This window comes from Ostrinia nubilalis, chromosome 2 (genome assembly GCF_963855985.1).
Source record: "Ostrinia nubilalis chromosome 2, ilOstNubi1.1, whole genome shotgun sequence".
Classification (NCBI taxonomy): Eukaryota; Metazoa; Arthropoda; class Insecta; order Lepidoptera; family Crambidae; genus Ostrinia; species Ostrinia nubilalis.
In genome coordinates this window covers 5414450-5428602 of record NC_087089.1, presented here as the reverse complement: position 1 = coordinate 5428602, position 14153 = coordinate 5414450, and the positions used below count along the sequence as shown (strand labels likewise).

The window sequence follows — 14153 nt, the reverse complement described above, 5'->3', positions numbered from 1 at the left end:
ATCGTTTTTGCTTGCGGCTTAAAAATTATGAACTTACCTATTTGATTCGATATTCGCATTCTAGATCATTCTAGAACACAGTGGAAAATTTTCATCGCCACACGTAGAGTCGATCATATTAAAGTGGGAAATTTATTAAATTATACTGTTACAAATGTTACAAATAATATTATTATCATCATTTGATTCTACAGGTGTGATTTTGAAGGTCATGAAAATACCTGAAGAACCTTCTAGTGAGGCGTCGACTTTATGATACCAAATAGAACTTGATTTAGATAGTGTGAGCTAAAATACAATCCAAAGAGCTAAAATGACCCAAAATGCCGATTATTCCTAATTAAGTACTTTACAAGACCTCTTAATTTTTATCCAAATCGTATTGCAGGCTTAGTATCTATAGCCTTAAAGTCTAGTTTTGCTAATTTTCAGACCATTAAATTACTAGAGTCAATATGTTCATGTCTATCTGAAAGGTGGGTCAATGACGTTCTTTCACCCGCGCCACCACCCGCGCCAGCCTTGCATTCCGCCCCTCCTCCTAAGGGCGCGCTCACATTAGGCGGCTGCGCTGCAACTACCAACCCGTTCTCTTAAGCTATATTTTATTAATAAATAATATGAATATCAAGTAGTCCGAAAACTGAAACAAAAAGATTTAGGTGAATGCGAGAAAGTCGCTTAAGATTTGAGAGTTGCGTTCACGGAAACTAATATTTGGCATCACTTGTTATTGTTGAGAAATTAAAATATGTAGAGTAGATGCTTTTACGGTGAGTTTCTTATAGCAGAAATCCTACTAAATACAAGTACGTATATTTTTATTTGTGATGTGAATGCGCTCTAACCTTATCGGTCAATAAATTAATAGGTAACGTATTAGCGTTCGAAGTTTCCCAATGAACAGTACTATCATTATAATAATAATAGTACTTGTTTGAGCTTTATCTCAGTATTGATATTTCAATATTTATGCAATGTTTTAAAAATAGCACTATTTGAAATGTTGCAAAAATAATTTGTTTGTTGTCTCTATAATCTATTGTTATTAAATAGACCTTGTTTTAAGTTAACTTGACCTTTATCACTTCATATTAGAATGAGAATACGTTAAAGACTAACGAAACTCACAAAGTAGGTACTTTGTATATTTCTTGACTCTATCCAAATGTAAATCTAGGTACGGACGGAAAAATAAATGAAACGTTTATCAACATTTTGCAAGCAAACCAAGGACTTTATCTCGAGCTACCAGTAGCTTGGCTGTGCGATAGCTAAGCTAAGGCGTACTCTACCTGAAAATTATCATATTTTTCATCTCTTCTCATTGACCTAGATATTAATATTTCATCTCCACCTCTAATGGTTCCCCCAACAACAAATAGGTAGGTGTTTGTCGTCACGTAGCCGCTCGAAGGTGGGTCAATGACGTTCGTTCACCGCTGCACCCCGTACCCTCCTGAAACATTTTCACCGCTTATAGAGTCGCTGCATAACCGATCAATACCGAGGAAGACATTAAACTAGCCTTGCTACAATGGGAAATAAATAATTGGCTTAGCTTGACATATGACCGTATTTTAACAATAATTCTGTAAATTGTAGTTTCATCAAAACCGTTTTGTAGTTTTTTCGTAAAAGAGTAACTTACAAACGATGCTTGCTTAAGTGAAGCACCAACGCACAGCGTTGAATGGAGCTCTGTGATTGGTTCGTGTATGTCACTCCGCCATTCAAGTATTGTCTATGAATAGGTTTTTGGGACCCTGTGCGTCCACGCGGACTCTGAGACCTCATAGTAATGTTTGTGAATACGGGTGTAGCATTTATCCATTCTCATAAACTTTCACATGTCATATACTATATTACTGAGATGTTCAGCACCTCGATGACTACTGTGGTGATTTTGATTGTGACCTTCATGAAATAATAGAAAAATTTACATTATTTACATCGATTTCTCTACCTAACATAGGTATTTGGTTTCCCGTCTTCATTAATAGTAGTGCTGATAAAACTCGTATACAAGAGGAATTGTAATGGTACAACAATGTAGAAAGTTGCTGGAGGAAACTTCCAATCTCTGTCATTATATTTTCTAGGTAACATACTACGTAAGCTGTAGTTAGCACTACGACTATACCTACTTGTTGCAATATCTGTAATTTATTTAATAAAGCATTCTCCTTCTAAAGGAAATACCCCAATATGATATTCTTTGAAAGAAAGAAAGAAAAAATATTTATTTGGTACTAAATGATACACTTTCTAGTTCTATTCTCATTTTAAAGTACAGAATACATACAAAGAAACATTTATCTCTCCATTGGCACGTGGATGTTTCTGTATTTCTGTGCCCACATTTTGAATTTTATCGTAGCTTATTATGGAAACTTCTCGTCAACAGCACAACAATAACGACTTACATACTTGGGGATATTTGACGCCTACTCATTGGAACTCCTTATAATTCAAACTTTAACAGAATATAATTAATTTCTTCAGGAAATTGAAAAGATATAATAAAGGAGGAAAGCCTAGAAGTTTCTAGGCTCAGCATAATCACGAGTAGATCTTATTGTAGAATTTTATGTTACATACACGTAGGTAGTAAAATCTTATTTAGGGTTTCCAATTTAAAAAAGGTTCTCCCTAAGGTAAGATTAGGGTTATCTTTCATGAGATTTGTGTCAGGAGATTGCTACCCTCGTTCTTAATTGCGCAATTACAATGTAGATACCTACGTATTATAAGAGTTGCTTATAATTTTGTAAATGAGTAAGAAACCTGTTATTGTCGCCATAACTAAGTAAAATATAAGGACTTCTCAATCATCGTTGCAATTCAATTAGTGTGCTTGTAACCTCGAAAACCAGTGCCGTATTGATCCACCGCTTGACGTTGCAATTTGGACGCATATACTATGACTATGCTAGCTCAGCGTTTCAATGCCATATTCCCGTATCTATATATATCTCTCTCTGTGCGGGAGTGGGGGGAGAGCGCACAGCGCAGGTACTAGCTAGGTCAATGACGTTCGTTCACCCGATGCAGGCACCCCGTCGAAAGTAGGGCGGTACATAGCACCCTTGGAAGCTATGTGCGGATACCCTGCATGTATTGCACTGTACGCCTCCCTTATGTAATGTACAGTCGACACCATATCAAACTATGCATTTTATTGCAAAATAGCATCTACTACAACTGCATAAGATCCTTGCTAGCTTGATGTGCTGTCGTCTCTACACTTGAGAACTTTTCACACCTCAATGGGCTGTCGCTTCACTCCTTTATGCTCTACGATGGAAAGGAGGGTAGTGTGTTTTGTTTGCGTGCACGAGCAGTAGTGGATACTCCGGTTCCCTAGCTTTAAACAATTGAAGATACTCTTACCTTGATGACAAACATATTGCATCAGCTATTACAAAATACTCATAGATAGATCTTTTAAATTCTAAACCACATACAACAATAACTGAAAGATGACAAAATAATCGAGTTCATGCAATAATTTGGATAGAATTATTGTTTTATCTAAACCCAGGTTTACTTTTGCAATAACTTGTTTTATAATTTAGTAATAATATTTTCCTTTCTGCTTTGCGATATCTTAGTAGTTCATTAGTACTGCAATAACAGATAATATTTGCTTGACCTTGAATGTCGGCTTTGAATGTAAATTCAATGCGATTTATCAGTCGTTTACGTGTGTTACTGTTAAATATTAGACTTGATATTAATAAGAAAATGATTTCGGTATTTTAAAATGTAGGGCAGATATACAAAAACATAACAAGGAGAAACTGCATATGAATTATCAAAGTAACGATAAGCAATCAACTGCAAAGGAATTTTCCTTCGACTAATTCCAAGCAGGTAGTAATCCAATGAAAGTGTTCTACGGGAATTAGAACGTAAAGGTCGCACACTAAGCTGACGTTGCTATTAAATTATTGCATCGAAGGAGTACGTAGTGCATTACCAACAAGTACCAAAGAGTACTAGAGCCTTCGCCCATGTACTTGTAAAAGTAGATAGAATGTCTAAGTCAGCCAGGCCAGTAGAAGCCAAGGCTAGGTTGAACCACATCCACAGTTCAATTTAAACCCTTCGTAATAGTAAACAAAGCTGATATTCCATTGGCGCCAACCTTCAATGACGTTCGTTGACTCGAGCGTTCGATGCCGGCGCAGTGCTGTTTTCCTTCTCCGTTTTCATGCATTGATATTAGAAACTGTTGAAGCTGTTTCTGTTATTATATTTCAATGCAATTATGGGTTATTAGAATAGATTAAAATTCAATTAAACCATTACAATGTTCATGTAATTTTCATGAAAATCTCTGCCCATTCAGGCAGATTAATTTTCATTAACGCTGTATATGTTTAATACAATATGATTCCAAAGATACATAAGGTAAAAATGATTTAACAAGCGTAATAAAAACAAATGCTTCAAGCATAATGTAATATGATTGCACTTGCATTGAGGTAGGTAAGTTAGACTAGTGCTGCAAATTATTCATATAGTATTATCGTGGTAGAATATTTCAGGGGCGTTAATTCATCTATTCCGCGTCCGATATCGGGTGTGTTGAAATGGTTATTTTAGCCGGCAGAAGGTATAATGTTGTCTTGCACACGCAGCACCAGAATACGTAGAGCCGGCTTTGGTGTTATTGGGGTCGTGACGATGTGTCTGGTTATAGCGGTCGGTGGGTCGAAGCGATGTGGCGTTGGAGCTCGTGACCCAATTTCGCAGCTGCTGGTTTCAGCAGCGAGGGGCGTCGAGCGCCGCGGCGGGGCGCGGGCGGCGCGTGTCAATGCCGTACGTTGACTCGGCCAGCGTCGGCCTCCGCCTTACATAACCACCGACAATGAGCGTTCGCCGAATGCGTGTGATGTACCACAACCGATGCTCAATGGTATTTCACTGGAAATTTCTAGAAACTACACGTCCCGTTACTATAATCCTCTCCATTAATATCTCCATTTTCGGAATACTCGTACTACAGCCTTGATACTGTTGCCCATTCATTTCGTTCGTCTGAAAAAATAGTAATAAATAAAATTTATTTGATATAGCTAGGTAATCCTTAAAAAAGTTTTCTTTTTCGATGAGCTTGCTTGCCACTTTTCTGTAGTTTCAACATCTCTGTCAAGGTCATTGAATTCACATTGACCCGGCGATCTTAAAACATTTCATGAGATGTTATTGAATGTGTTTATTTACCAACTTATCCGTCTACCTTGCCAAAGGACACTCGAGCCCCAATAGCAGCGCTACGTGACAACCGGCATACAAACAAACGAGAAAGAGACGGTGGAAAATGTCCCGGGGGTGCGATCCTGAATAGAGGGGCTACGGGGCTTTGAGTCGGCTAGGGCGGGCGGCGGGGCCCGAAAGTGAAAAGATCAAAGATGCGCGCGAGAGGCATGCGCGGCGAGCGGGGCGGTGCGAGCGGAGCCGCGCGGCGCCGCTAGCGAGCGACTGCACCGCGACGCAGCCTCACGCAAACAAAACTTTAGTTACTAACCTACTTCCGTGCGGGCGCCAACGCGAGCGCGGCTCTGTTGTTGTTCATCGCTCGCCGATACCGCTGCGAGCACGCTGCTCACTCGCTTACCCATGACACGTTTCAGTGACGAACTGTTCTATGAAAATGATCTGTAAAACGCGCGCCGTGTACCGGCTCTGAATGGACTCGAACGTTATTAAGCTGGCCGGCCCGGGGCACTCGAACAAAATGTTTTATGGTGAGATGATAATGATGTGGACGTCTTTCGGCTTTTTTTATTATCTGTATTTTCTTTTCACGTTGGCATGCACTTCGCAGTCTCGTCGTTTCATTCATTCGTTTATTATTAGACGGCCATGCACACACCGCACGTAGAAACACGTGTTTGTAAATGAGATTAATTTATGGACGTACAATTATCGGCGTTTAACTATGCTGTAAAATATTAATAATTTCAATAATTCAACAATTTAAAAAAATACTACTTGACTCTATCATTAAATTGGTATAGACACTTACCTGTTTAGTTAACTATCTGTAAATAAAGCATTGTTGGAGTTGACCAGAGCTCAAAAAGTACTCAAACAAACTTTAAAGTTAATAATTATTTTTATAACACATACTTGCTGGTAACATTTATAATTTTTAAACATAATTTATACATATTTTATTGACAGATACATATTACAAACATTCATTTTAAATTTTGAACAGTTGTCGTTTGTCGTATTTGTTTTTTTTTTAATTCTATATGGAACTGCGCTTCTATTTTAATTTTGTGCCGTTAATATGTACCTTATCTAAGTAATCTTTTTATTTATGTGTACATGTTCTTTTCTTAATGTTCAAATGTCTATGTGTGTATTGTATGTTAATTGTTTTATGTATTTTTAATGAAATATCGGCTAATTAACAGATATATTTTGTTGTGGATCTATACGCTGGCAGCCATGTTGCATTTTGTCTATGCAAGTGGCGCCCTCTAGCGCTGGGATTGAAACGTTGAAGTGACGTTGCACTTTATACAAATCCGCAAAATAATTTACAGGTGTTTACGCATAGCAAAGGTTCCAGATATGTATTAATTATCTTAATTTAAAATAAGAAATACTATTCAATTACAAATACTATTCATTTACGCAACAAGAAACGTCAAACAGTTTACCTATAAGAAAATAAGTCTTAAATCTATAGCTATAAAGGTCGAAACTAGCCTCCCGATTTGCCACTCACTTCTAATTAAGTAATTAGTACGTAAGGTGCATTTAATTGCATGTCTCCACATACTTTTCCCATGGTATGACTAATATAGAAGGTACTTCCTTCGTGAGGCAAATTTAAAATAGTTTACTGACAAACCTGCCATGTGTCTCTAAATAGGCAAAATATTTTTAACCGACCGCTAACTGATGACCTCACGAGATATTTTAACCACTAGCAACGCCTTATTGCTACCACAGTTTCGACACAATGTCTAAATCTGTCAATGAAATGATGGTGTCATATTCGTATGAGCAGTTTTCAGAATCGACCCCCCCGTAGCGCTCCACATTTGATAAAGTGGCTTCAACCGGCTACTATACTCGTAGTAATAATACATGAAAAAGAAAAAAGAAAATTCGTTTGATATTTCAACCTATTGGATTAGGATTGATTTTTCAGTGGTCTGATTAACTTTTAACTGAGTTTTATTCTTAAGTTAAAAGATATCTCACCAAAAATCTGCAAAATTAGGGCTGATTTTATTATCGTCGGATAACTTTTAACTGAAGATTTTTATTTGGCACATTGACAGATTCAGTATGGGAAATATGTAAAAATGACAAGTTTATTTTTCAGTTAAAAGTTATCCGACGATGGTAAAATCAGCCCATAAAATAGAGTCGCTTATGTTTTCGATTTTGAAAAAAGACTCTTTTAAACAATAGAGTAAAGAAATGAGTTTGCATAGTAATTTCGACATGCGCGTCATCTGCCGCAAATGTGTGTTGATTGAAGAGTTGCCTTGTTACCGTTTTTACTTTTAGAGTTCTCTTCAATCGTCCTAAAAATTTAGTTTCATTAAAAAAACATCTCCCCCCTTTAGAATGGGCTTGTATAGTAACATAAATCTGATAATTAGTTCAAATGTGTTTTAAGCCTTTAACAGTTTGACCTTGTCTTAAATTTCTATGCGGAGGTTATTGAAACTCTTTGGCCTACGCCCGTTAATCAGGCCATACGCGTGTATGAAGAAGAAACATCGACTCCTATGTTTCGATATTGCGCACCATGGGTTTATAGCTGAATCTATTTTTATTATAGCCTGGTATATCGACTCGTACTTGAGTCCATACCGTACGCTTCTTTATGCAAGCACTCTTACAACGCGCGCAGTTAAAATAAATTACTCGAGGCTACATCATGAGTAGATATGTATGTACCATCTGTAGCATATTACCACCGCACAAATTGTTTATTTTCGTATGCGGAACCCAAAACCTCGACAACTGCCGCTCTTGACCGCCATTTTTGACGAAAACGTGCACACGGGCGTACCGTGGTGCGCCCGCGCCGTAACTAGGTCGGTTCAGTGACCCATATGTTTATCTAGCGATTGGCGGAGGAGCGCCAAAGCCGAGCTATCGCGTTCGAGTTTTGGTGCGGGTTATCTGCGAGCAACCTGTCTCTTGCACTATGCGTGTTTACATGGCCTGAGATAGTTTTACATTACTCTTTGTTGTGATACAAATTGCTTTTATGTATTTAAAGGCACCTAAGACATATAAAAATATAAATGCAGGAAGAAAAAATATAAATAGGTCGATAGGTATACTTCCACAGCCTCGTTCCCCAGAACTAAAATTACACATTCTTAAGAAACTACAGTAGAATCCCGATTATCCGGATCAATTAAAACCAGGGGTGTTCCGGATAATCGAAAATCCGGATAATCGATTTCAAAGTAAAATAAAAAAAATAATGAACTTTTTACAATAGAAAGGGTTATCAATACATCATTTTAGAGTCTAAAATACTAAATTTTAGACCATTAATCATCCATTTCTTTTAACAATGAACTAAGAAGACGTCCGTACCATGTTACGGTGGCGGCGCCTTCGGTTTTTATGTGTCCAGATCCTGAATCGGTAATAAGAAACCGTGAAGTATGAGTCCGGATAATCGGATATCCGGATAATCGAAGTCCGGATAATCGAGATTCTACTGTACTTGTAATTCCTTACATAATCTTACCTGCGCAGGGTTGTGAAAACCCTCATTTTATAGGTACTTTTAAATCAATCTGTTAATCCTTTTAAGAATAAATTATAATTGATTAATGAAACGTCCCCTAATACAAGCAAGGGTCATGTCTTCTAACTAAAAGGACACTTCAAAGACAAAACAATAATTAGATGATTAAAATATTTCATCACCGTATTGACTCACTGAATCCAGGAAGAGTCGATATATTTAGCGGAACACCGGAATGAGGTGAAACCCGAAAGCGAAACAAACATCCACGCGTTTTCCTTATTTTGGTTAGGGGCAAATGTGTTTTGTGTGTTCTCGCTTCTAACGATCAAATCGTAGCAACCGGATAGCTATAGTAAACTAAGATTGGTTTGCAAATGGAACTAAAGCCATAGAGGCAAGATTAGGTGAAGATATCAATAAACTGATATAATTAAGTTTAGCTCTACCTTGTTTCATATCAATTGCCGCAGGCTTTTCTTATCCTTTCAAAAACTACGGGTATTTATAAAACCCTGCAAATAAAATTACATTTAAAATGGGCTCGTTGATTTTTCCTAATAAAATGTAGAGCACACTAAAAGGAACGTTAATAGAGCTCATAAAAATAAACAATCCTAAATGGCAGCTGCATTTCACCTTTCGTCAAAACTTTCACCGGGCAAACCGCGAGATTAATCTTGCTGATAAAATCTACTTATTTGACAAATGCGTGTCATACCGATATCTAAACTACAAAGCAACAAGGCAAAACAAACCTTATTATTAGCCAGTTAGGAACTACGGCTGAAAATAGTTGGAATATTTTTCATTTGTGATGTTACCGTTCATGAAGGACAGAGAAAGCGGGAAAGGATGTGTAGAACTGACGTCACTTGCGTTAAAACAAAACGGTTTCGCGATAAGAGTTTTAGTATTCGTAGATAAAAGGAAGTAAAGGTATTTTAGTTTGTTTAGCAGAAGTAGGTAAAGACACAGTTTATATTTGTTACAGCAGACCGATAACAAACTTCAATAGGACATCACAAACTCGCTATCAGTAGTAATTGAGCTCAAATGTTGGACCAACGCTTGATATATGGTCAATAAAATGCAACTAGTTCACATATTTACTGACACTGATACCTATTATTCTAGAAACTATAAATAATTCCTAGATGGACAGAGATGACTTTATCTACATACTTGTATTAAGCTTATGCTAGTTTTCTTGGAAGTTCATAGCAACAAATAATTCAGAATCAGATAATTTGTTTTTCTCAACTACACATATCTTGGGCTGATGGTTTCGGACTGGGTGGTAATTGGATAGCGAGTGATGGATGTTTCGCAACTGATCCTAGGCACTGCACAATTATGCACAATCATAATATTCAGTAGCATAGTCTGTGCAGTTGTAGTAACCTAAGCTGGTTACCTTCAAACACTTGAAGCGACTATCGCCCTTCGTTTTCGTTAGCGCCGTCCATACTTTACCTTTATGAAGGTGAACGTCGATTCTGTACCCAGCTAAATTCATCATTCGCTAGTTCTGTCCCCCTCGTTCTACAATAGTATAAGTAAGAGTGAGCGGGACGTGTTAGATTCGATATTGTTATTAGTAGTTTAACACGCAGCGAGCCTAAGGTCGCTCGGACAAAACGTCTATGCGTCAACGAACGCTTGCAAGGTGATGCATTGTGACTAGGAATGTATAAATGCAGTGATGCCATCTATGTGCGCAATAGACGCTCAGTGAAAAATCGTTTATGCATACACGTAACGTTTACATAAATGTAACGGATCTTTATTTCAATGATTCATTGGATTAAACTCTCAATACATTAGAAGCTTCGATATGATTCCAAACTATTTGATAGTCATATTACAGCCTGCTTTTCCATCGTTTAGTACAGCAATGGAAAAAATAGAATCACGCGTAGTCAAATGATATCTGAATAATGCAACAGAAATTAGAATATTTATAGCCAAATAAAATTACAATACTAAATTAAGTTAATTTTAGTTTTGCTGCTCGGGCTTTGTTTATCTTTTAAAATGAATGTCATTGTTAATATAGGTAATAGAGACGATAATGCTTTCTAAGAATCTAATAACGCTTTTGATGACTACATTATAAGTAATAAAACCAAGAACTCGCAAATTACGATATAATAGTGGGTTAATCGATTAATTTATCCTTCTGTTTCGGAGTGTCATTGACTATAATAAAATGAATCTTAAATTACTTTCGTGGTGTTAGTTTGTAACTTTAATTAACAAATTAGATTTTGCGATATACAACTATATTTAGACTTGTTTATGACTTTATTCACTCAATGTAAATATATGTTTTGATCAGTCTTAATAATTGGTTTCAAATTGAATAATTTCAAAAATGACAACATTGATAGCAACGTTTCTTACCTAAGCGTAACTAACTCTACCATTTTAAGCATGATGTTTTGGATTTTCAATACAAGCTTTTTTCGTCAATGTTGATACTTCAGATTTAGATTATCAGCTACAGTTCTGTTCGAACAGTTTTAATTTGCAGTGACCGTGACAAATAACCAATTACATAAAAAACTGGTAACACACGCAGGCTCAAATTATATGACAGTTAGTCATCATCAGGCAAGCGCAGAGGCGGCCGCATGAAATTAGGGTCAATGATGATAAGACCATAAAATCATCTAACATTGTGTATAGTAAATGCCTACACACGTATCATAAAATGCATAGTGTGATTGTCTGAGCTATAAAGTGTCATTAATAAATGTACTCTGACACCACTGAACAACACTATAGGCTGACATTCAGATCAAGACTGTCTGACCACTAAATAATATAAATAAATAATAAATGTCCATGGGTACTGCTCCATCCAGTCCCAAACTAAGCAAAGCTTGTGTACTATTTGTACGGATATACTCGTACATAAACATAAATATACAAGTATGTATAATTATTATACGTCTATACAAACAGATACGTTCATGCACACAACATTGATATTGTGCGGGAATCAAAACCTGCAAGCTCTAGCATAGTCCGCCGGTACGCGAACCACCAGCCAGGGGGTTGCCAAATCTTGGAAACGTCTTAGGCCCGCTTTTTAGGTTTCTGTTGATATTTTGGCTTGAGCATGCTCATAATATAAACTTTTAATACTAAATTCATCCTTGAGTAGAAGGTGAGTGCTCAAGCTAGAAATCTCAATTCAGAAACCGGGCCTTAAAAAAAACTATGTTATTTTAAAATTGACAAATATGAGAGACATTTAATGCCTCTGCTAAGCTATTTCGTTGGCAACGTTAAATGCAGTCGTTGGCGGTCAGGTGTCGCGTATGATAGGGTTTCCCACGCGCTAGCTTGGTCCAAGGCTGTCTCTGTGAGTTATGATTGCGAATTATCCAGTAACAAAATTATTTTGTCGCACGATTTTCGTGATAGGCAACAAAACCAGTGCCGTATTTGAGATAGAAAACTCTGACTCTACATTGAGTTTGTATATCTATAAAATCTCCTGGGTTTTATACTTACAAGAACATAAAATACCCCCCAGGCCCAGAGTCAGGCTATTTATTGTCCCTGGACAGTATTGGACAGTATCCTGAAGCATAATAAATGTTAGTCAAAAAAGTCAAAAGTCAAAATTTCTTTATTTGTTTAGACTAATAAATAGTTCTTACAAATCGTCATTTTGCTCTTAAGGAGCCTCTACATGTCTCATAATCTTTTTACCCTACCAGCGCTTCGAGACCAACATTTGGCAAGTGCTGAGAAGAAGCGCCGCAACAAACTCAGTCACCACTGTCTGCCGGTTAATATAAATAAATATAAATAGTAGTAGTAGGTACATTCGATTCAGGAGCAGTTCACTGAATTTACCATGCATTCTTGTATGGTGTTATCTTATAAGAATGGGTATACAAGATTGCGTGGTATATTAAACAAGGTAGTGACGTGCTAATATCTAGACTTACATATTAAGATACTAGTAGAAATGACTCGCATACATAAATTTGAATAACTTGGATTGACCAGTCCCCGAAAGCAGCGCCTGTTCACAGACATGACGAGTGAACCAGCCATCGCTTCACTCGACCATATTAGAGGGAATGTAACGACCCGCCTCACGACTCACCTCTAGTGATCAGACTGTCAGTTCCCGTGATTAATTGCATTTTATTAGCGGATATTCATAATTACCAATGTTATCCAAAGGGTAACTACAAAGAAATTGAAAATAAAATTTCAGCAATTATTAATTAATTCAGAAACTGATAAACTAAAGACTTGACAACGCTGTTAATCAGCATCATTGTCCGGTTAAATTCCTTAATCTCCAAAGGTGAACGATCTTTTAACCGAAACTAAATCAAATCAAAGACATTCTTATGGAAAGTGAGCGCAACGGACCTATAAATAGATACTGACCTTTCGCTCAACGGATGCGTCAGCCAAAGTTGCGTGATGTAACGGAGAATACTGACAAACACACACGGACATACACAAACCGTATACGGATATGCGTCCGTGCCTGTGACACACTCGTATAAGAACCACGATCGGCGGTCATCGAAAGAGAAAGTGGTTAAGGTCTCAGTGGTGCCTGACCGGTGGCAATAATAGTGATGCTTACAAACCCCATCGATAATTATAATCTCATATCGAAAAAAAAAATCGATACAAATGTTTAAATTGTCAAGTATATCAATGAGAATGATCTAAATGCTGTTTTCATAAAAGTTATACAGCTATTTAATCTATGTCATCTAAACTGTAATGTTTTATTACCCGTTCATAATAATAAGATATACTCTATCATGCTTCCGTACACTTTCACTAAGATTGTCTCGTTTGATGAACAAGCGCCGGGTAGAAAGTATAGCCTAATGAGGCTTGTATGTATGTTTAAGTTATTATGCAAACTTTTTCAAGTACTTATGTTAGTCAAGCATTGTAAATAACTACTTATTTAGATAAGCTTAGCTTTAAGGTTTCGTAAGACGTGAAATATATCGTGGGAAAGAGTATAAGAAAATGATAGGAATAGTTTCGTTAAGAATTGCTCAAAAACTTTAGTGCCCTAAAATATTTTTGATCGATTACATTACTAAAGTTCAATCGATAGTTTTAGAGTCATCGACCATCGCAACACTAGCTTACGGGATCGGGGGTCGCCCTACGAGCGGTACCGTAGCTGCGTAGCTTACGCCGAGTACCGTTGCCGGCGCGCGCGCCTCCCCGACACAACCTAGACCGATTACTCTCGCTTTCGATCCACGCTTTTTGTCTCGCTCTCGTTTCTATCACCCGCCTTTCTTTTGTTAGGAGACAATGAACTTTCTTGCCATTTACTAATATTTCGCCTTTTGTGTTTTATATAATGCAGAGCACATTAATCATTCAATAA

The 14153-nt window shown here is 37.2% G+C and overlaps 1 protein-coding gene across 6 annotated transcripts in view; it reads left to right on the top strand.

Annotated features, from left to right (window-relative positions):
• Window positions 1–14153, top strand: part of LOC135080537 (hormone receptor 4) — a 112865-nt gene that overhangs the window by 49269 nt on the left and 49443 nt on the right. For 3 of the 6 annotated variants that reach the window (XM_063975192.1, XM_063975186.1, XM_063975207.1), the window contains exon 1: window positions 5543–5756. The exons of the other annotated variants lie outside the window; for them this stretch is intronic. In XM_063975192.1, the coding sequence (XP_063831262.1) occupies window positions 5699–5756 (58 nt within the window). In that variant the 5' untranslated portion in view covers window positions 5543–5698. Of the gene's footprint in view, window positions 1–5542; window positions 5757–14153 lie in introns of those variants that run through there. 6 annotated transcript variants of the gene reach the window in all.